At 45.0% G+C, this 24,753-nt stretch overlaps 1 protein-coding gene across 2 annotated transcripts; it reads left to right on the plus strand.

The window, feature by feature from the left end:
* The first annotated feature begins 15 nt into the window (after nt 1-15).
* On the plus strand, nt 16-23,995 carry BACH1 (BTB domain and CNC homolog 1). Of its 2 annotated transcripts, none has more exons than XM_069944613.1 (5): nt 16-124; nt 17,044-17,331; nt 18,938-20,260; nt 20,640-20,846; nt 23,471-23,995. In XM_069944613.1, exons 2-5 carry the CDS (start codon nt 17,089-17,091, stop codon nt 23,888-23,890), a joined length of 2,193 nt encoding a protein of 730 aa, XP_069800714.1. In that variant the 5' UTR covers nt 16-124; nt 17,044-17,088; the 3' UTR covers nt 23,891-23,995. The 2 variants fall into 2 exon arrangements, with proteins under 2 accessions (XP_069800714.1, XP_069800713.1); XM_069944612.1 differs by lacking the exon at nt 16-124 and adding an exon at nt 8,029-8,146.
* Nucleotides 23,996-24,753: the final 758 nt, after the last annotated feature.

The raw sequence follows: 24,753 nt of genomic DNA on the forward strand, positions 1-24,753 counted from the left end.
ACTTTTTTTTTTCCGCCCCCCTTACAATACATGTGAGCACTTCAAGGAAAGATAAGTCATAGTCCGTTCTTCACCTCATCCGCAGCAAAGGAAAGCTACTGAAGAACAGAGGATATATCCTAAGGTAAGCAATACGATCGACGAGAAGGAAGGACAGGGATCAAAAGGATTAGATGAGCCGCCATTACCAATAACCTATAGCCCCTATGGGGGGATTATATGCCTAGGAGGGTATATTGACGTTGTACAGGGGAACCCTGCTATGAGCCAGGTTGGGTAGCTGCTCTGTATACAGTACATTTGAGCTCTCATTGTATTACACGGATGGTCATTGATCCCATTGGCTGCCATGTAGTCCAACATCACCATTGGGCACAGCTTGTCCTGTTGGCTGCCGGTATCGGGAATGGCCATGTTGATAAATATAATTGAACTCCTCCCCCCCCCCCAGCAATAGTATCTTCACTGTGATATCAATGTACCACTCCATGGCCAGGTCCACACACCATGGCCAGATGTGGTGGCCAATGGCCATATAAGTTTGCCAATAATCTTACCGGCAAATTGCTGCCCCCATTGGCCACCACTTCCCTTCATGTGCAAGATGCATCAGCTTTGGCGTATGAACCCGGTGTAAAGCAATGGTAGGAGTAGTAGTTTCATAATCAGCCACAGGTTAGAGGCCTCTGTATTCTAGAATTTCACAATTACCAGTTCTCCCAATGGGATATTTACAAGCCGCTATAGTGGCGTAACAAAAAAGAGGCAGGTTTGCAGTTCGAGGGAAAGGTTCCCAGACACATTCAACAAAGATATCCATTGTGCCAAAACCACAGGGGGAAAAGTACGCTAATCTGTGTAGCACCAATCCTGCTGCATGGGAAATGGAGCACCACGGACCCTTTAACTCACAGACCGGCCCCCTCTGATGGCATCACATCGACATGTCCAGAAGATGACTAATCATGGACGTCCCCTTTAAGATGGACATTCTCTTGGTTTATATACAACTGCTTTGTTGAGAACATAGAAATCAGTATTGATGGCACATCCTTGGCACACTTATGCTCACTTCTACTGTCGATTTCGACTTTTTTCATTTCCTCTTAAATCACTCATCAGTTTAACCTTAAGCGTGCGTTCACACGTACAGGATCTGCAGCAGATTTGATGGTGCAGATTTGAAGCTTCAGATTCAAAGCAAATGAATTCTAGGCCATCAAGTCTGTTGCAGATCTGCTGCAGATCCTGTACGTGTGAACGCACCCTAAAAGGTATTTTTCAGCATCTAAGTATTATGTGTTGTTATCACTGGATGGATTATGTGGGTGTATGCTGTGACAAATCTGAAAGGTTGTGCTCTGGGCATAACAGCAATAGTTGTTCCAGTACTTATCAGCTGCTGTGTGTCCTGCAGGAAGTGGTGTATTCTCTCCAGTCTGACACAGTGCTCTCTGCTGCCACCTCTTTCCATGTCAGGAACTGTCAAGAGCAGGAGCAAATCCCCATAGAAAACCTATGGAACCTCACGGAAGATCATCCCGGCTGGCAATGCAGTATCGGCTTATTGATCTTCATTTCTTGTGAATTCGGATATGGGCGCACCCATGTGCGCCTGCATTCGTATTCATTGCTGCACACAATGGAGAATGTGCCAGGAGCCGCACGCTCTATTGTGTGAACTAACATGTTCTGTGAAGCCGCTATTCAATGAACTGTGGCCGCACAAAACTGACATGTCACTTTTTCGTGCGTCCGGATGGAATCCCGGCCGGAGCGTATACTATGTGTATGATTCCATTCATTCCAATACAATGTATGTTTAGCTAAATCCCGTCTGTTGTTGCAAATTGCAACAATGGACGTGATTTATGCTAAAAATACATTGTGTGAACATGGCCTTAGACTGGAAAGAATACACCACTGCCTGCAGGACATACAGCATCTGAGAAGTACTGAAAGACTTGAGGTTTCTAAAGGGACTCTGTCACCTGCAAAACGCTTCCTAAACTTAAGTTACCAGTTAATAGGGGTGTCGGGGGTCGGAAAGTGGGGGAAGGGGGCCAGATATGTTATTGACACGCATTACAAAGTTATATAACTTTGTAATGTGTGTTAAATAAGCTAAAAAATGAATCAGCATTGTTTATCCTACCTACAGATGACTTGAGTTTAGGGGCTGAGGGAGGTGGGTTAAAGTCCCTTTAAATAGACATAGTGGTAGATTTATCAAATATGGTGTTAAGTGAAACTGTCTCAGTTGCCCCTAGCAACCAATCAGATTCCACATTTCATTTTCCAAAGAGTCTGTGAGGAATGAAAGGTGGAATCTGATTGGTTGCTAGGGGCAACTGAGCCAGTTTTACTTTACACCATGTTTGATAAATCTCCTCCAATATGTACAAAACTATATAACTCTCTGACACCAGCGGATTTGAAACAAACAAAAAAAATTAACTGGAGTACCCTTTTCTACTAGATCTAGAGATCTATTGGTTCCTGCATCGCTGTGGGTTACCAAGACTAGTGAGGGTTTGCACCTACACAATGACGGCTTCCCAATGTAACCAATCCTTGATCTGGACTTTGGCGACATCCCTACAGAGTATTTATTCTGAAAACAATTACTGGCATTATGCCCAGAGCACGGACAATTTAGCATGCATTCGTAACGGCATACATTTGCCAGAGTACCCTTGTAAATAATAAAAAAAAAAAAACAACAAAAAAAAAAAACAACTTTCTTTTTAGTGCTAATAAATGGACAACATGTTTCTAAGATTTACTCCTTTCTTTATCGGGGTCCCTCACCTGACGAAGAAGAAAGTAACCCTTCAAAATACGTATGTCTCCTGTTTATTTGCAACAGGAGAAAAAGTTTTTATTATTTTCATTTTCTGTTCCTCCTCTGGTCAGGGCCAATATACCTTATCCCCAGTGACTCCAGGGTAGGGAGAGGTCATTACAATACGGCTGACGGCTGTGGAAAAAAGTCATGAAGATAACAACTATTGAACCTATACCATACAATAATATATGCAACAACAACAAAAAGTTGAAACCAATACTATGTCACAGTAAGGGCGCCCTATGGTAATGTTCTTTATGTTCCTCAAGTCGGTACGATTACAATGATATGAAACTTACATAACTTTTATTTTATTTGTCAGCTTTTAAAAAATTAAAACATTTTTTTTAAAACTAAAAGGGAGAGATTTATCAAACATGGTGTAAAGTGAAACTGGCTCAGTTGCCCCTAGCAACCAATCAGATTCCACCTTTCATTTTCCAAAGAGTCTGTGAGGTATGTAAAGTGAACTCTGATTGGTTGCTAGGGGCAACTGAGCCAGTCTCACTTTACACCATGTTTGATAAATCTCCCCTTAAATGTTCCTCAAAATCACTCTATTACCATTCTTACCAACGCTTTTATCCTTTGGTCTATGGGGCTGTGTGAGGTGTCATTTTTTTACGCCATGATCTGTACTTTCTGTACCTTGCTTGTCTATAAGGGTTACGGTATTACGGTACTGTATGGTGGTATTATTTATAGCATTATTATAGTAATGAACAGTATTGTGGTATTATTTATAGCATTATTATAGTAATGAACTGTATTGTGGTATTATTTATAGCAGTATTATGGTAATGTATGGTGGTATTATTTATAGCAGTATTATAGTAATGTACAGTATGGTGGTATTATTTATAGCAGTATTATTGTATTGTATGGTGGTGTTATTTATAGCAGTTATTATAGTAATGTACAGTATGGTGGTATTATTTATAGCAGTATTATTGTATTCTATGGTGGTATTATTTATAGCAGTATTATGGTAATGTATGGTGGCATTATTTATAGCAGTATGATAGTAATGTATGGTGGTATTATTTATAGCAGTATTATAGTAGTGTACAGTATAGGCGTATTGTTTATAGCAGTAATATAGTAATGTATGGTGGTATTATTTATATCAGTATTATAGTAATGTATGGTGGGATTATTTATAGCAGTATTATTGTAATGTATGGTGGGATTATTTGGCACTGTATATCGGTATTACTAGCACAGGCCATAATAATAGCAGTATTATGGTAATATATAGTAGTGTTATTCATATGGTGCTGTATTTTGGTATTAAGTGGGCACAGGCATTAATAATCGTGGTAAGAAGCATTTAATGTTGGGTAGTATTATATGACATTACATAGCACTGTATGGTGGCACAACCTGAGCATTGTACATGTATGAAGGTATGAGCATGGCGGTATTATTTTAGTTATATAGACTTTATATTTATAGTCTGTACTATTCAGTTCTTCCAGGATTACTATAGCTGCTTAACATGATACCATAATTGAGTGACACAGGACACTGTTTGTGACATCGGTGTAACTGAGTAGATTTGTACGTGGTAGTTGTATTTCTGATGATTGTTGTGCCCTGGGCTATGTTACACAACAGCCTCAGTCATGTAGTGAGGAAATGCTGATTCATCCGCTATCAGCATGCCACAGTGAGTCAGCAGCCCCAGCCCTGGCACTGTGCGCTGTCTGCTGGGAATCCCGGATCCTTCCCACCGCTCACTCTCCTTATTCAACCTTCATTGTGATCTGATTTCAGTTAGCGGTTCCTTCTCTGCAACGTTATAGAGGCTACACTGTTAGTTATGCAATCTGCCCTACATAGACTATTAATTCTAATTTGAGCATGGTATATATAGAGCACAACAAGCTGATCACTGGGGGTCTAACCATCCGGACCCCACTCATCCTGAGAACAGGGACACAATCGCCCCTCAACAGGGCCATCTCTCCATTGTGCTAGAGAATGATTGCCAACCCTATAGAAAAATAATTGAGCGCTGACCACTGCTACACTGTGCCTCAGCTGCAGCGCTAGTGACCCAGACAGCTTCTCCAAGTGTAATGCCTATTCGAATGCTAATATTCTTTTATAGACACCAGGGAAGCATCAGCATGCAGCAGCAGAGCTGATATGTAACTGTGCCAGATCAGGGCTTGAGCAGTCCTGCAGTTCCCAACACCCCTTACTGCTGGCCACTCAGTGTTTATATTTACTAATCCCCGCTGCACTGTGCATGTTCAAAATAACCTTGAAAACGTTCAGAACGTGTTCTAAGCTATTTTGGACATGTGTAGTAAAGCAGGGATAGGAGGATAGCATGCAGCAGTACTGTGCATGTCCCCCAGAATGAATGAAAGCATCTTCATACTGCATATAGGATGACAACCCCATAGAGGCGTAATTACAGTGATGTCCTGCCCGGGACTGTGACTACTTGGCTCATAAGAAACACCCAGTGGCGGTCTTTGGCACCAAGCACCCCAAGCGATCGCTTGGGGCCCCCAACATCCAGGGGGGCCCCCACGCCCCGCTCTTGTGCTCAAGACCGCTGGACAGGGCCACTGCCGCGCTCGTTGCTGCCATCTGAACTGTAACTATGAGCACTCGTAATGAGAGCTCATAGTTACATGCAGCAGCACTGACAGGGCGGGAGACATTGGTCCCCTTCCTGTCAGTCACTCTTGTGGCCGCAGGAAGGGTTTTCCCTGCGGTCACAAGCGCCACCTTTTCCTTGTGGTGCCGGCGCTCCAGTGACATCACTGGAGCATCGGCGCCAGGACAAGGGGAGTGCGGCCTCTTGTGATCGCAGGGAAAACCCTTCCTGCGGCCACAAGAGTGAAGAGAAGAGGAGACGCCCGGACCCAGGTGAGTATAAGTGTTTGTTTTATTGTGTTATATACTATATGGGAGGGGGAGCACACAGGAGTCTGTTTTACTGGGGAGCGCACATCGGGGGTCTATATAACTGGGGGGAGCACACAGGGGGGCTATATAACAAGGGGAGCACACAGGGGGGCTATAGACTACTGGGGGCGCACACAGGGGGGCTATAGACTACTAGGGGCAGCACACAGGGGTCTATATACTACTTGCGGCAGCAGAATGGGGTCTATATACAACTTGGAGAGCACACAAGGTCTATATCCAAGTGGGAGAGCACACAGGGGGCTATATACTACTGGGGTATCACACAGGGGTCTATATACTAATGGTGGGGCACACAGGGGGTCTATATACTACTGGGGGAACATACAGGGGGTCTATATACTACTTGTGAGACACACAGGTGGTCTATATATAACTGAGGAAGCACACAGGGGTCTGTATACAACTGGGGCAGCACACAAGGGGTCTATATAATACTGGTGGGGCACACAGGGGGTCTATATACTACTGGGGGAACCACACAGGGGGTTTATATACTACTGGAGGAGCACACAGGGGTCTATATCCAAGTGGGGGAGCACACAGTAGGTCTATATCCGAGTGGGGGAGCACACAGGGGGGCTAAACACCCCTGAGGGAGCACACAGGGGGCCTATATACTAGTAAGGGAGCACACAGGGGTATATACAAAAGGGGGCAGCACACAGGAGGTCTATATGCAACTGGGGCAGCACACAGGAGGTCTATATACTTCGGAGAGAGCACACGGAGGGGCTATATATAACTGGGGGAACACACAGGGGTCTATATACTACTGGGGGAAGCAAACAAGGGGTATATACTATTGGGGGCAGCACACAAGGAGTATATATTACTGGCGGTAGCGCGCAAAGGGTATATACTACTGGGGGCAACACACAGCGGTCTATTGTTTTGGAACGCGTGTCGGGGGGGGGGGCCCAGACATAACTTCGCTTGGGGCCCCAGAAATGCCAAGACCGCCCCTGGAAACACCTAGCTGAGTAGAATTTGCACACAGTGCGGGATTTGATCAAAGTGTTTGTGGGGCACACCAAGCAGGGAAGGGGGCCATATAGATATGTGTGAGAAGTGTGCTAGGAGCTGTAATAGCATAAATTGATAGAGATATAGCAAATTTTTGGCTGCATGGTTCCCTTTAACGGGGAACTCTCAGCAGTTTGGATGAACCTAACCTACTGATAGCCCCCTATAGGAGGAGGAAGGTATGTGGTTACCTTCCTCCTTGGTGACGTTCCCGCGCTGTTAGTTGAGGTAAACTCCACTCCGGAGCACCCTTAGGAGCCATGCCGCATCATCTGGCTCGCCCCCTCCATTGATTATCATTAGAAGGGGTGGTCGGGATGACGTGGCAGTGCTCCTAATGGTCCTTTTAGACGGAGCGATAATTCGCCCAATCGAACGATTAATGATTTTGTAGTAACAATGTGTTTTTTATAACGATCAATGTTTAGACAGAACGATATATCGTTTGAAAAGATCGTTATTGCGATTATAAGCCCATCTCACACACAGGGTAAACGGTTAAAAGACTGTTTAGACGAAGCGATCTGCGAATTTTCTGTGAACGACCTACGACGATTTGAGAACTTGTTGAAAGATCACAATGAACGATTTATCGCTCGCCGCTTGATCGTTCGCTGTGTTTACACGAGCCGATTATCGTGAAAATGCGATCGTTATCGTGAAAATTCGAACGATAATTGTTCCATGTAAAAGGACCATAAGGGTGTTTCGGAGTGGAGTTTACCCCAACAGCGTGGGGCCATCACCGAGGAAGAAGGTAAGAAACACACCTTCCTCCTCAGCGTCCTGGGTGCTATCAGCAGGTTAGATTAGTCTAACCTGCTGATAGTTCCCCTTTAAGTGAATAAAGCTGATTTGTAATACCACTCACAATCTGAGGACAGAGGTGGCGCTGTTTATGCAATGAAGTAGCTGTGTTTTCTCTTATCCTGGATAACCCCTTTAAGCACTGGAACTGCAGGGTGCCAGAGGGGACCCTTAATGCATGAAAACCTAGGGGCCCTTCATACAGCCCTGATGCCAGCTAACATTGGCTGCCCCTTATAATGAGGTGCTGGTATCCCAGTGGCTGATGTGTATGTGAATGGTGATGTGCACTGTTTGTATTGCAGACACATCAGTTGCACAGTCACAGCACACAGCATGACACAGCTAGTGCACACTGACTGCAGAGTTCGCGGACTGACTGCGCTTGACCCTCCCGGGCGCCTGTAGGCGCTGACGTCACACAGTTACGTCATTCCAGGAGACACAGGCAGCCCAGGAAGCTGCCAGAAAACAAGGAAGAAGAGTCAGGACTGAGGGGAATCAATGTCTCCGGCCGCGGTAAGTGTGTGGAGGCGACAGGGGGGATGTGAGGACCGAGGAGCCGCCGGGGGAAGGGCCCTAACCCCCCTGTGAACCGACGTGAGCTCTTAAAGGGGCCGCGCCTGTGTTTTGGTGTCTGTGTGCATGCAGTTCTGTGCTGTGTATATGTCGTGTATGCATGAAATAACTACCCCGTGTAGTGGCTTGTGGTGATTGTGCCCCCTACTGGGTGGGTCTGGTGGAAACTTTAGCAACAGTGTGATGTCATGTGGTCACATGATACAGTATGACGTCACAGCCCTCCTTATGTAATAATTACACTGAAAACAATGCTGCACCGTACTGTCCCTCCTGGAAATGATAGTATTGATTACCAGTCTGGGTGTCACTCGCCTGTCTGTGCTGATTGGGCTGTGAAGGAACACGCCCCCATAAGAAGGGTAACGCCCACTTGTCTGTTTATGAATATATTTCCGGGAGGGATTACAGAGGGACATCGCAATGTATGTTGTGGAAGTTTCTGCTCATACAGACTTTAGAAGAAGAATGGGGACTCTCTGTATAATGTTGTAGTGGTTTTAGTCAGGTGACTTAAAGGGGCGATCCAGAGGTAGAAAAATGGTTGCTTTCTATCAGGAAACAGCACCATCCTTGTCCTCAGGTTGTGTGTGGTATTGCAGCTCAGTTCCATTTAAAGGGAATCAGTATGATTGTGCCGATATGGTTCCCTCCAGCACCGTATAGAGCTACTATGCAGGTCACGGCACTTACCGGCCACTTAGTCAGCAGAAAAGAACGTTTTATTCACGTGCAAAGCAGGGCAACTAGTCATCTGGGTGGGGAGCTGGCCGTGACTAATCGGCGCACAGTGCGGGATTGATTGACAGACAGAGAGGTCATTAATAGGTCCCTCTACCTGTCAATCATCCACACACTGCTTACAGAGAGCCGTGACTAGTCTTGGGTGACTCCCCGCCCAGATGACTAGTTGCCGCCCCTCTCCCAGCCTTGCATGGCTGCGAGCTGCACAGTAGCTCTATATGGTGCTGGAGGAAACCATATCAGCACAATCGTGCTGATTGGTTCCATTCAAGTGCATGGATTTGAGTTGTAATACCACACACAACCAGATGTGGAGCATTTTCTGGAGGATGCAGCTGTGGTTTTTCCTGTCTTGGATTGTATGGTGAGATGCGGTCACTTGACATGGCCACCTGCAGGCCGGAAAATGGTTTGTTACTTTGTAACAGTAGAAAATCTACAGCTCTGATCTGATGCTGCAGGGGTCGAGTCTCTAGAAATATCCTGTGTCTTCTGGTAGTGACCAATTAAAATGACCCTTAGGGCCAGTTCACACGGAGTAAAAGAGGCGGAATTCCACGACGGAACTCTCCGCTGCAAAATCCCGCCAGCCTCCGTGTCATACAGGCTGTCTATGGGAGGACTCGTGTGCCTCCTATCTCAGCGCCCCTCCGCTCAAAGAATTGACATGTCAGAGAGGCACTGAGAGAGGAGGCACCCAAGCCCTCCCATAGACAGCCTGTATGACACGGAGGCTGGCGGGATTTTGCAGCGGAGAGTTTCGTCGCGGAATTCTGCCTCTTTTATTCCGTGTGAACTGGCCCTAAGGGGTGTGGATTGGCTTTTTCTTCTTGGAACAGTACCCTCTCTCCATTGTCTATAGTAGGGGTAGGAAGCCTTGGCTCTCCAGATGTTGCAAAACTACAACTTTACATGCCTGGACAGCCAAAGCTTTAGGTTTGGCTTACCTTTATAACGGTTTAATTTAAGCATTGTATAGCAGTGTTATAAGGACACTGTCCCCATGTATATATTGGTAAAAAGTTGACCAAACTGGCCCGATATCAGTATGGCAGGGGGGCTGTGTACTGTACATGTGAGGCCTATGTGTGCACAGTACTGAGATGGCGGAGGTTTTCCCTGTAAGGTGGAGACCTGTGCACATTGTTCAGGTTAGGCAGGAAATTCCTTGAATAGTTGTCCACCTCACCGTCCCTCATACAGCGGAGCCTGCCGGGTCTGTAGCCTTCAGCTAAGTCAGCAGATCCGGGCTGGAAACTCCCTGTGAGACGTCAGTATGTAAACCTCATCTCCAGGACACTCAAATCTGACAGGCGCCATTGTTGTTCACTTTACTTGTCAGGGGTTATAATGTCATGGCTGATCCCTAAAGGTCGATCACTGATCAGCCGATGGGGTACAGCCTCTGCCTGTCAGGGCATAATGGGGGCTGTAGTTTTGCAAAAGCCGGAGAGCCCCAGCTTGGAGATCACCAGGCGCCAGCAATGTCTGCTACACTCGCCACACTGACACTGTGCTGATGTCTGATGGTGCACAAACAATAGAGACTGCCGACCTCATAGAAGAGGGATAGAGACTGCCGACCTCATAGAAGAGGGATGGAGACTGCCGACCTCACAGAAGAGGGATGGAGACTGCCGACCTCACAGAAGAGGGATAGAGACTGCCGACCTCATAGAAGAGGGATGGAGACTGCCGACCTCATAGAAGAGGGATGGAGACTGCCGACCTCATAGAAGAGGGATGGAGACTGCCGACCTCATAGAAGAGGGATGGAGACTGCCGACCTCATAGAAGAGGGATGGAGACTGCCGACCTCATAGAAGAGGGATGGAGACTGCCGACCTCATAGAAGAGGGATGGAGACTGCCGACCTCATAGAAGAGGGATGGAGACTGCCGACCTCATAGAAGAGGGATGGAGACTGCCGACCTCATAGAAGAGGGATGGAGACTGCCGACCTCATAGAAGAGGGATGGAGACTGCCGACCTCATAGAAGAGGGATGGAGACTGCCGACCTCATAGAAGAGGGATGGAGACTGCCGACCTCATAGAAGAGGGATGGAGACTGCCGACCTCATAGAAGAGGGATGGAGACTGCCGACCTCATAGAAGAGGGATGGAGACTGCCGACCTCATAGAAGAGGGATGGAGACTGCCGACCTCATAGAAGAGGGATGGAGACTGCCGACCTCATAGAAGAGGGATGGAGACTGCCGACCTCATAGAAGAGGGATGGAGACTGCCGACCTCATAGAAGAGGGATGGAGACTGCCGACCTCATAGAAGAGGGATGGAGACTGCCGACCTCATAGAAGAGGGATGGAGACTGCCGAGCCTAGAGAAGAGGGATGGAGACTGCCGAGCCTAGAGAAGAGGGATGGAGACTGCCGAGCCTAGAGAAGAGGGATGGAGACTGCCGAGCCTAGAGAAGAGGGATGGAGACTGCCGAGCCTAGAGAAGAGGGATGGAGACTGCCGAGCCTAGAGAAGAGGGATGGAGACTGCCGAGCCTAGAGAAGAGGGATGGAGACTGCCGAGCCTAGAGAAGAGGGATGGAGACTGCCGAGCCTAGAGAAGAGGGATGGAGACTGCCGAGCCTAGAGAAGATGGATGGAGACTGCCGAGCTCAGAGAAGAGGGATGGAGACTGCCGACCTCATAGAAGAGGGATGGAGACTGCCGAGCCTAGAGAAGATGGATGGAGACTGCCGAGCTCAGAGAAGAGGGATGGAGACTGCCGAGCTCAGTGAAGAGGGATGGAGACTGCCGACCTCATAGAAGAGGGATGGAGACTGCCGAGCCTAGAGAAGAGGGATGGAGACTGCCGACCTCATAGAAGAGGGATGGAGACTGCCGAGCCTAGAGAAGATGGATGGAGACTGCCGAGCCTAGAGAAGAGGGATGGAGACTGCCGAGCTCAGAGAAGAGGGATGGAGACTGCCGACCTCAGAGAAGAGCGTGCTTTGGGTTCACTTTGTGTCACTGCACTTCCACAGGATTGTCCACCGTCATGGTATCAGGTTAATCATCAAGCATCCTGGGAACTTTCTGTTCTTTACATAACAGCAGTGAATGGATGAGCGGATACATATACACCTTGTTAGCACACAGCAGTCTCTGCCTTACAGCTGAAGTATGTGGTGTAGGTAATGAGGTCAATAATGATCTCACAGCTGCTGAGTCCTAGTAGATCTAAATGATAATGCCACCACTGGGGGCGCTGTCGGTCCCTGAGATCCTCCTGATACCATCCTGCATCTACATCCTGCGTATACATATTCATACCAGGATGCTCTATGGGAAGAAGACGGTGGGGGCAGTGTGATGGGCAATGTTCTGCTGGAAACTTTTTGTTCTGGCATTATGTGGATGTACTGTGACACATACCACCTACCTGGCCATTTTACACACCAAGTCCCCCGTTTATTTTTAAGCATACTTTTTATTGGTTTTATGCAAAATTAGTAACTTACAATTGCAGTGGAGTAACATTCCACTTCAAATGCCCAGAAGACAAGCGTATCATACATGCCACAATGTTGCGGAACACAACTGAATGCTCATACATAACATCCTGATTTCCTGCTACGTCATGGAAAAAGTACCATTTTGTATCTTTGAAAGACAAGAACCACCTGGTTACAAAACCCTTTCATCCTGACGTTTGTGAAGCCTCGTCTGAAAGATACAAAGTCCTATTCTTGACCTGACTAATCACATCATCCTTTGTGGGCAAATGCGGTACCAGCTGGCTCCACTGGAAATTGTATGCGTAGTTTATAAATTAAAAGGTCTTTCACTTTGACCCAATAGTGTCTGGACAACGGGCACCAATGGGTTACCAATCCGTGAACCCATACATTGCACAATGGATTATTTTAATAACCAGTTGATGTGAAGATGTTCGCTAGAAAACCCCTTTAAACCTCCCAAGCCCTCTGTTTTATGGTAGTGGGACCCCCTAAAGATGGCAATCAGCAACCCAGATGCTAAAAGTTTTTGCTAACAAAGTAACAAACCCCATTGCAAGTAGCACAAAGGTTAAGGTTAAAAGCAAATAACCTGGTAGTCCCTGTGGGGAGTTTTTTTTACATAACGCGTACCTGAGATACAGATAGCCGTGTGTTGTACGTGTGGTTTACATTCCATGTGTAGCATTGCTGTTATTTATGCTGTGTCACAGCTGTTTGAATACGGCTACGTGGAGAGCATTGACCTTGCAGCCATTTGTAGACATATATCTTGTTCCCACAGTCCTGTATACAACCTCTGGTTAGGAAACTGGTGCTTACACAAGTGTGGTGCTGGCCTACTGCTGTGAGGGCATGCTGGGAACGGTAGTGACAGCAGATGCAGGAGATTGATCTTTCTTAAAGGGGTATTCCCATCTCAAGATAGCACCCCCTATTCACAGGGGATTGGTGGGGATCTCACTATTTTGTGATTGGTGGGACCCTCACCAGTCAGCTTGGTATTTTTTACCCTGTAGATAGCAGATAACGTATTAAGATAGAACTATCCCTTTAAATACCTTTTACACCATTGCAACCAGTTTATTTTGTTCAAATGCATTTTAATTTTAACTAAAGCAATTTTGTAAAACACAGATGTTCCCACTATGGGAATTGATGACATATTGACTACCGGGACCACCACCAATCCTTGGGATAAAGGAGCAGTAGTGCAAGTTAAAAGGCAGTGTATCATCAAAATGATACACTGCCTTTTAACTTGCACTACTGCTCCTTTATCCTAAGGCTTGGTGGTGGTCCTGGTAGTCAACATGTCATCAATTCCCATGATAGTTATAGATATATATATATATATATATATATATTATATTATTCATAAAAATAACATGCTTTATTTCAGTTTTAATACTGGCTGCTGGAGCACTCCTTATAAACACAGACTTCTTGTTGGAGGAGCGAACATTCTCTGTCAGCGCTCGATTGCTCCTCGTTCCCCACTCGCTGCCGCCGCTATTACATGCGATGGCAGCGAGCAGGTGAGAGCGCCTAATCTCTGCCACAGCATTAGGGCCTATAGGGCCCCTGAATGCTTCTGATCACTGGACTCGGCCCCATAGAGATTGAATGGAGCAGTGGCCAGTGCTCTCTTCATTGTGGGGAGATTGTGTCCCATTCCAGGGATTAGTGGAGGTCCGGGTGGATGGACTCTACAGCGATCAGCTTGTTTTCGCCTATTTTATACTGTATATCATTATTTAGGTTTATAAGGGAATAGCCATAACCGCACTGTCAGCCCCATACACATTGAATGGAGCGGCACCTTTTTGTTCAGGTCTCAGTGGTCGTGCAGTGAGGAGAAACACGGGACTCGGAACCCCTATTCCAGTGATCAGTGGGACCCCCAGAAATCCCAACATTTATTTCCCATCCATAAAACAGGTGATAAATGTATTTGTGGGAAAACACACATGAAGGAGACGTCTCTGACTGAATGTGACCTCTCTCCTCATCTGACGTGCATTTTCTTTCTTTTAGTGGAAAATTCCATTACAGTTAGTGTGTTTTTTTTATTTATTTTTCCTCTTTGCACGAACGTACTTTAGGTGGAAAAAACAAGAATTTAGAACTTTCTCCACTTTTTTACTCCCTAGTTACATTTTACAGAACGGGAACAAGTCAGATACGGTGTATGGTTTGGCACGGACGCTGTACTCTTCCTTCTCTTTATTCTCACTGTGGAAAGACCCTGATCATTTCACAACACTGCAATGTCACAGGATTTCCCTGTATTAATGACTGGTCATAGAGAGAGGACTGTAAATAGCCGGCTTTGTGTGTGGGGTGAGGTAAACCATATAGGCGAAGAGTGTGTACCTGAAACTCCGGTACAGACTGGCCCAAATTTACTATCGCAAATGAACAAACAATAAAAAAAAAAAAAAAAAAAAAATATCTTGCACCATGTTTACTATGAGTTTTATCCTTTTCTGCACAGTTTAACAAATGGCCCCATCTATTCACCTCTATACATTGAAATGATGAAATTGTGAAATCGTTGGTTTGAATTTCCGCAGTACATTTAGCATGCTGCTGTTTTCTAATTTCCGTGCAGAATTTTTTCGGGACATGTCCGTAGGGTTTTTGATTCCCCATCCGCTTGTACTGTAACGTAAACGGTTAAATCTATATCGCGAATTAGCCATATGTAAAACTGGTCTCAGAGACAATATTGACAGTGTTTTTTGGGGCCTGAAAAAACGCACATCTTTTCAAATTCAGACTTTCTGGCATTTTCTTTGGCACTTTACCTCCATAGACTTCTAAAGGGGGTTAAAATGCCAGAAAAAAAAAAGTAATGTCTATATGCATGTAGGTGTTCTCCAGCTACCCCACCACTGACATTTTATCCCTTGAATTTTTTTTTTTTAGTGCAAGCCAAATGATTCTTCATCATGTGAAGAACTGGAAATACAAAAACACTTTGGGGGAGATTTATCAAACATGGTGTAAAGTGAAACTGGCTCAGTTGCCCCTAGCAACCAATCAGATTGAAAGGTGGAATCTGATTGGTTGCATTGGTATACCATGTTTGATAAATCTCCCCCCATGTGCATATAGACATAGACTGAGATATTTTTTTCCCGCTGGCAATTTAAAAAAAAATGCACAGAAAAATGGGAATTGCATTTTGTAGTCAAGAGAACCCTTTAAAAAAACAACAACAAAAACAGGAATCTGATGTACTCATCTGATTATTGCCCTCACCAGCAGCCTGTGGTTTATGTGTAATATTCAGACATGGACCTAACCTAGAGTGTAGCACTCACTCCCTTATTGTCATAAAGTTTCCCCAAAAATTACTCTTGTGGTCATAGGAAATGAGCCTAGATTTTTTTTTGTATAATTTTAGAATAAAACTTGTCAAAAAGCTATAAAAAGCATACACATCCATCAGAAATTTTCCTGATATCCCCCCTCTCCTGGAATGGATTTGGCCTGAAATGATGGGACATCTGTGGTGGGTTATTAATCATGTATGTATGCAGCAGGCTGCCCATTGTCTAGTGCCCGCTCCTGTGTCATCCAGACTGCTGTGGCCCCATTACAGGGTCTGGGTCTAACCAACCAGCTGCAACGGATTTTCATTATCTTTTCATATATTTATAACTGATGGCAACACAGAGCTGCTGCCACATTTTGCCAGGGCAAAAAAACAGTTGCCAGCTTGTCTACATAAATACTGTTTTGTTTTTCCATTCCCATTTTTTTTTTGTGGGAAGAGAGCTTTCAGAGTAGCGCATAGTGTATACACTCACAATATCAGGAAAAGTAGTTTTTTTTTCTGTAGTGAAATACATCCACCAAAGTCTGGGCAAATTTTTAAGCCAACGATCCCTTTCTAAAAGGGCGACTCACCAATAGTTAAGGCCCTATTCCACGGAACGATTATCGGCCGTTACGGAATAGGAGGCAACGATCAGCCTACATCGTTCATGGCGGCTGATCGTTGAAGTCGTTTGTCTTTCAACATGTTGAAAAACAAACGACGTATATAGCAGCGATCTACTGCCGCCGCTCTGCGGAATGGGAGCGGCGGCAGCTGACCGCCGCTAAAGTCTATGGGCTGCCTGGACGATCAGTGATCACCCGGGCAGCCCCCCCACAGCTCTCCCCGGACTCACCTGCTCGCTGCTGTGCGTGTAATAGCGGCAGCAGCGAGCGGGGAACGAGGAGCAAACGAGCGCTGACAGCGCTCGCTTCCTCCTCAGTCGGGCTGTGAAATACGCCCTATAGTGAAACTTTTCTCCTTTGCCTTCTAAAAAATCCCATCGATCAGCTCAGATTGCTGCCAGCCACTAGAGGAGAAGTGCAGTGTTACACATCACCCATTCCAATGCTTCCAATGTAATGCATGTCTAAGCTTTCCAGTGAGTTAGCTGCTTTCTTAGATGGGCCTTTTTGGCTAATAGATGAGGATAGAGGGGAGCGCCATTCTAATGTCTGTATGGCCTGCCTGACTCTTCTCTGTGGAGAGTGTCACTGCCGTCTGTATATTTGTATATAGATAGATATATATAATAAAGCCATTGTAGTAACCACATACTTGTTTTTCTTGCAGTGGTGGAGATACAGGGAAGCATGGTAGCTGAGTACCCGATGCAGGATGTCTTGTAGTGAGAAAAAGGACGCTGATTTTGCTTATGAGTCTTCGGTTCACAGTGCAAACCTTCTGCTTCGCCTGAACAGCCAGCGGGAGCAGGGCCTGCTCTGTGATGTGACCATTGTGGTAGAGGATCAGAGATTCCAAGCGCATCGCTCCGTGCTTGCTGCTTCCAGTGACTATTTCCTTTCACGTGTGGGGCACGTGTCAAGTGATGGGGAGTTCATCATCACCCTGCCCACGGAGGTGAGAATGCCCAAGGAGTTGTATATGTATAACTGACGGATTCTGCTTTTGTCTTTTGCCCTGAGTGAATGGAGCTTGCCTGAATGGCATGCTTTCTCAATCATTAATGGAGAAGTCCGGCGAAAATTTTTATTAAAGTATTGTATTGCCCCTCAAAAGTTATACAAATCACCAATATACACTTATGGGAATTGCTTACAAAGTGCTTTTTCCCTGCACTTACTACTTCATCAAGGCTTCACTTCCTGGATAACATGGTGATGTCCCTTCCTGGATAAAATGGTGATGTCACGACCCGACTCCCAGAGCTGTGCGGGCTGTGGCTGCTGGAGAGGATGATGGCGGAGGGATGCTCAGTGCCCCTCCAGTGCCCTGTGTCCCTCAGTGTCCCCCTGCCATCATCCTCTCCAGCAGCCACAGCCCGCACAGCTCTGGGAGTCTGGTCGTGACATCACCATGTTACCAGGAAGTGACATCACCATGTTATCCAGGAAGTGACATCACCATGTTACCAGGAAGTGACATCACCATGTTATCCAGGAAGTGAAGCCTTGATGCAGTAGTAAGTGCAGGGAAAAAGCCCTTTATAAGCACTTCCCGTAATAAGTCTATATTGGGGATTTGTATAACTTTTGGGGGGGGGGCAATGCAATACTTAAAGGAGAAGTCCGGCAAATTGTTTTCTTAAAGTTACTCTTAAAGTGTACCCATCATTTAAACAAACTTCTAATGTGTCATAGCAACATGTCAACCTGCAGATCGCTAGAATGACCCCAACCGATACAAACCTCTCTGACATGTTGCTATGACGTGTCAGACGTTTGTTATAATGGTGGGTACACTTTAAGGCCATATTAGACAGCCCAAGATTCTTTGTAAATGAGCACCGATCTTTTTGACTTGGATTAAATGAACCTAATGCTCAGCTCAGTAATCGTGTGGTTAGGTGTGGACAGAATGATCGCTAGATCGTTTGTTTGGTCCTTTGCTTTTTTCAGCTTTTGGCTGCCCATTACACGGGAAGATGTTCGGCCAACAGTCTGTTATTAGCTGATCGCCGGCCCTATTACAAAAGGAACTGGCAACTACCATCTGTAGTCACACGGAAATGCTCTTATATTGTCTGTGAATGCAATGAAGCTATGTCCAATAGGTGACACTAGAGAGAGTTTTTCCTTCTGCAGCAGAGTTGATTTGCATAATTTTCCCAGGAGGCATGGCATTTTCACCAGTCTCTGCTAGAAGACATAATACTCTCCGAGAGAATGTGTAGGGATGACTAAGGAAATGGTAACATCCAGTTTATTAATATATTTCCAGTTATTCAGTGTATATGTTTAAGTTATAAGTAAATATAAGTTATAAGTAAATGTATAAGTCCTCAGGGAGTTTTAGGAGGAGCTCTGCATAGCATGTCATGGCATCCATGTAATATGAACTGTTCTTGTGTTATGAAGTCAATGTCCTGAATGATGTGATGTGGGTCAGTCCTTGTCTCTTGTCTTCTTAACGTCGCTTTGATTTAGTGTTAAGGATTTCTGACAGGTCCTAAGGGTCATCTTGTTTTTCCTTACAATAAAATGCTTGTGACACGTTGTTGTTGCAGGTTACCGTAAAGGGCTTTGTTCCGCTCCTTCAGTTTGCATATACCTCCAAGCTTCTCGTCAACAAGGATAATTTATTGGAAATCAAAAAGTGTGCAAAGTTACTGGAGGTCCACGACATCGAGGAAACCTGCTTTGAGTTCCTTAAATTAAAGTTTTCCGACAATAAAACAGAAAACTCAGAATATCCCAGAAAGAAATGTTGCAAGTCTTTCTGTCCCAAGGCGAGCATTCAGCGCCAGCAAGACGAAACCGAACGAGCGGTTATACGTGAGGTGGAAGATATCTGGAGGGAGGACTTTTCCAAGAATCTCAAATGTGGAACCGAGATCGAAAATTTATCCCCTTCTCCAGAAAGTCCAAAACAGCCATGTGAAACTTTTTGCTTTGCCAGAGAGAATGCTTCCAACTTTTCCTCTCTTTGCCCAAAATACAGGAAGTTTCAGAAAGCTTGTAGAAGCGGCAGGGTAAGGTCTGTCAGCACATGTTCCAGCAACCAAGAAACTCAGAGTCCATCACCAGCGCCATCCAGCGAGATGTCGGAGAGCACCACAAGCCAGCCGAAATCTCAGGTGGAGGACCTCCAAGTCACCAAGCCTGACATAGAAGTGAATGCTCTACCTCCACAGGACACTGATGTGATCTATCAAAACCTTGACAAAATCGTAGCCCCTGCTGTCTATCCTTCATGTTTTCCTTTAGTCCCTGGACTTCCAGACTTCAGTTCTGTGCCTTTTCCATGTGCTTATCAGCCATACAGGAGCGTAAACTACATTGGCACACCCAACTCTAACCCCGGCCCAGCAATTTTACCGGATAAGGGCAGCAATGAAACAATCGACAGCCGGGAACAGAGAACGGATCTGGTACCCAACCCAGATATGTCTACTGCCATGGATCCGCAACCCATTCAAGAACGTAGTAACGTAGAGAGAGAAGTAGCAGAACATCTCGCTAAAGGTTTTTGGCCTGATGCTTACTCTTCCGAGTTTTCAGGTCAACAAGAAATGGATATGGTAAGTCCAAAGCAACTTCAGGAAGTGGATAAAAGGTCTGAATGTCCATGGCTTTCCATTTCTATCTCCAATGACACCCATGAACGGACCTTTGCCACTCTCAATCCTGTATCGTGCCCATTTATCAATAACATTTCCAGTGAGGTGTGTGCCAGCAGCCCAGATGTTACCAGCGAAAACGCAGCTAAAGGAGCAACATCGGAAACGTGCCCTTATGTTTGTCCCATTAACTTGGAGGAAGAATCGGAAACTGATAGCGAGGAAGATAGCGGGGAATCTTGCTCTGCCAAAGAACTGGCAGAGTGTGAGGTGGGTTCCTCAATAGTTTTTTGTATATTATATGCATTTTTTCATTCACCAATAGTAAGGTCTCCTGCAAAAGTGTGGTGCCCATGTTTTCTTTTGAGCCTGAAAGCATGTACAGATTTTGCAGTTTTTGTATGTATGGTGATGGATCTGGATGTAGCAAGTTGTCTGATTTCTGTGTGAAGTTCTGCAGCAATGGGTACCAGTTATGATTTGTAGGAGCCTCAGCAGTGACCCATGCTATTGAAGTAATTGTTGTGGACAAGGACTTGCATTGAATACTTTTGTCAATCCCATGAATTCTTTTATCGCAACAACACAGCGTGCAGACTTCCACATCTTCATCTTTTCTTAGAAACTTATCGGTTTCCTCTTCTCGTAGAAAAAACTGCCATTTAACGCACAGAAAATAATTTCGCTTTCACGATACGACTTCCAGTCCTTGGTAAAAATGCACAACCTCACTCCCGAGCAGTTGGACTGTATCCACGACATACGCCGACGGAGCAAGAACAGGATTGCTGCTCAACGTTGCCGGAAAAGAAAACTGGACTGCATCCAAAACCTGGAAACGGAGATACGGAAGCTGGTAAGTTCTGCGGTGTGACCGTGATCACTCTGAAGGTGGTAATATACATTATAATGAATGCTAACTGGATGTCTGGTGGCAGAATTGACCAATATTTAGTTGCTTGGGAAGTAGTATCTGAAGTGCATGTTTTTGTCCAAGCAGCAGGGTTTTTAGAATGTTTTTGAGATACTCTTTCCTAGTAAAAAGTCTTAAAGGGTTAATCCAGCAAAAACAAATATATATATATAATATATTATTTCAAATCAGCTGATTTTAGAAAGTTATATGAATTTGAAATTTACTTATATTTAAAAATCTCCAGTGTGACACAGTGCTCTCTGCTGCCACCTCTGTCCGTGTCAGGAATTGTCCAGAAAAGAAGTAAATCTACATAGAAAACTTTTCCTGCTTTGGACAGTTCCTAACGCGGACAGAAGTGGCAGCAGATAGCACTGATTCTTTTTGTCTAAGAAGCAGGGTTTTTTAGAATATTTTAAAGGTGTCTTTTCCTGGTGAAAAGCCTCAAAGGTGCTGCTACGTGTCTCTTCTCCCTCTCTCTCAGGAAGGTTTGTGTTTCACGTGCTGTGCAGCAGATATGCCGTTTCTAGGCTAGAGAGACCGTGCTGTAGAGAGAAAGTGGGCAGGGAAGGGTTAAAGGTGAAGTCTGGTGAAACTTTTTATTAAAGTATTGTATTGCCCCCCAAAAGTTATATAACTCGCCAATATACACTTATTACGGGAGATGCTTATAAAGTGCTTTTTTCCCTGCACTTACTACTGCATCAAGGTTTCACTTCCTGGATAACCTGGTGATGTCACTTCCTGGATAAAATGGTGATGTCACGACCCGACTCCCAGAGCTGTGCGGGCTGTGGCTGCTGGAGAGGATGATGGCAGAGGGATGCTCAGTGTCCCTCCAGTGCCCTGTGTCCCTCAGTGTCCCCCTGCCATCATCCTCTCCAGCAGCCACAGCCCGCACAGCTCTGGGAGTCGGGTCGTGACATCACCATTTTATCCAGGAAGTGACATCACCATTTTATTCAGAAAGTGAAGCCTTGATGCAGTAGTAAGTGCAGGGAAAAAACACTTTATGTGCATTTCCCGTAATAAGTGTATATTGGGGGTTTGGATAACTTTTGGGGGGCAATACCAAACTTAAATAAAACATTTTGTAATAAATTACTATAAATAATACATTTTGTTTGTACTGAAAAAGTAAAGCTAACTAGAAATAACATCTGCAGTAAGAGGCCTTGTTAGCAAGGAAGAGCAAGTAAGGAAATGTCTTCTGGAGTAATGTGTTTCTGAGTCACAGATCTTTCATGTGGAAAGGAGATACTATGGGGAGGTAAATAGTGGATAAAGATGTAAGATCAGAGAAAAAGCAGAAGCAATGATTCTGGTCTCTGACTTCCTCATCTCACTATGTCTTGCGTGAGTAATACGTCTTAGAGTCTCCGTACCTATTGTATCACAGTGACTTTGTGTCTATAGACGTTCCACTAGGAGATGATGAGAGTGTAGACGCTAAACTTAAGTGACGGCACACATCATAGTACACAATGAAGAAAGAACAAAAACCCCATGGCTTTAGATACAGGTGAAATTAACCTAGAAAGGGATTTAAGTTCTGTTCATGGAGCTTTAAAGGGGTACTCTAGAGAGAAAATTAGATTTTCAAATCAGCTGGTGTCAGAAAGGTATACACATTTGTAAGTTACTTCTATTTAAAGTCTTCTAAGACATATCAGCTGCTGTATGTCCTACAGGAAGTGGTGTATTCTTCCCGTCCAACACTGTGCTCTCTGCTGTCAACTGCTCTGGACAGTTCCTGACATTGACAGAGGGGGCAGCAAAGAGCAGTGTGTCAGACTGGAAAGAATACACCATCTATAGGATAAGGGGATAACATGCTGATTTGACCCCAAACTGTTATGAGAACAGATGGGGATTGACCTCTGGATGAGTGGAGTCCTTTACACAGCTCTGCAATGTTTAGAAACTCCTTACACAACTTTCCTCTGATTTATTTATTTTTTATTAGGAATAAGTCTTTAGTAACACAACACAGGTTGATGTTTTTAGAGCAAAGCATCAAGTCCATGTGTATGTTATCTAATGTGTGACTGGCTGAGGCTGCTGCCACCAGATAACACTCAGGATGATAGGGCATGACTGGTACGGTTACAAGGATGAGATGCATTAGGACTGATATGTACTGAGCTCCTCCAAACTCACATTTAATCCATTTAAAACCATGTCACCTTTACATAAAAATATTGTACACTTGTCTCTCTATAAAAGCACTGCTAATGGCAAGATACGGACCCAATACAGATATGAAAATCACTAAAAACAACCCCCCAACTGCTAAAAAAAATCTCCATAAAAATAATTAGGCTCTTGGTTACCTTTTGCAAATAGTGTAAACCACCCCACCACCATAAGGTGACCTCATATCGGGGCAGACCCTACACTGTACTATGGCCTTTCCATGGCGTAAAATAAGCCTATGCTCTGGGCATGCAGGGTCCAACTAAGGGTCTGTTCACACTACGGATTCTGCGCCAAAATTCTACTTGGAACAAAATCCCTTTTGTTTATCATAATTATCATTTGTTTGTGTTTTTTTTTTTTATTAGCAAACCGAAAAGCAACATTTGCTGAAGGAAAGAGACCAAATCCTATCCACTTTGGGAGAAACCAAACAGAACCTGTCTGGACTGTGCCACAAGGTCTGCCGAGAAGCATCTCTGAGCCGTGACCAGATTCAAGTCCTGGCAAAATATTCCAGTTCGGAGTGTCCCCTGTCCTTGCTGGTGCCAGAGAGAGGGAAGATGCTCCTTCAGTGTGAAGCCATATTGCAGGAATTTGCTGGGGGTCTGTTAAACAACATAGAGGCTTCGCAGCCCCAAGTTAAAGAAGGCAGCAGCTTACAGAATACAGGCCACGTACCAGTCTTAACCTCCCAACCAGCTTTACCCGGGCAGTCGAGTGCCCAAGTGGGCATCAATGATTTCTGCCAACAAGTGACTAAATGCACTACTGATGAACAGAAATAGGATTATTCCTGTATAGGTGATTTTACTTTTGTAACACAAAGCAATATATATATATATTTTTTGTTTTTCAGCTTAAAAAAAAGAAGCTAAAAGGACCTCCCCCCCCCCCCACTCCATCCCACCCAAATCCAGAGTATAAAAGAATCTTTGCAAAAGAAAGTTTACAAAAAAAAATAAAAAATTTGCACAAATTTGTAAGTAATGTCATCTTACAAAAGAGACAGTCCAATAACATGATATATTATTATACTGGAAATTCAACATCGGACGCCAGGGTAACTTGGCTGGACCCCCTTCCACTTGCAAATCATGTGATCATTAGCACTCCAGTATATTAATATTACCTCCACATGATAACAATAGAAGACACTACAGTTCCACTAAAAAAAAAAAATATGCACACTCATATTTGGCAATATTATACATCCTTTAATTGGTTTACAATAGTGTTTTTGTGCAGAAGTGGTCATATACCTTAAAGGGGTAGTGCGGCGCTCAGAAATTATTCACAGAATAACACACATTACAAAGTTATACAACTTTGTAATGTATGTTATGTCTGAATGACCCCCTTCCCCGTGTCCCACCACCCCCACCCGTGTACCCAAAAGTGTGGTGCATTATACATTACCTGATCTGTGTCGAGGGCCGTCCGCCATCTTGTGCCAAACGTCATCTTCGGACGGACGGCCGAGTTGCTGCCGCCCGTCCCCCCTCTGCCGTGTCACAACTGTGCTCAGCCTCGATTGGCTGAGCACAGTTATGCTGAGCATCGGATGACGCTGCAGAGGGCGGCCGGCATTCGGATTAGCCGGAGGTGTTCGCCGTCCGCCCGAAGAAGACGTCGCTGAATGAAGATAGAA

The sequence above is a fragment of the Dendropsophus ebraccatus genome, chromosome 11, assembly GCF_027789765.1.
Source record: "Dendropsophus ebraccatus isolate aDenEbr1 chromosome 11, aDenEbr1.pat, whole genome shotgun sequence".
Lineage (NCBI taxonomy): Eukaryota > Metazoa > Chordata > Amphibia > Anura > Hylidae > Dendropsophus > Dendropsophus ebraccatus.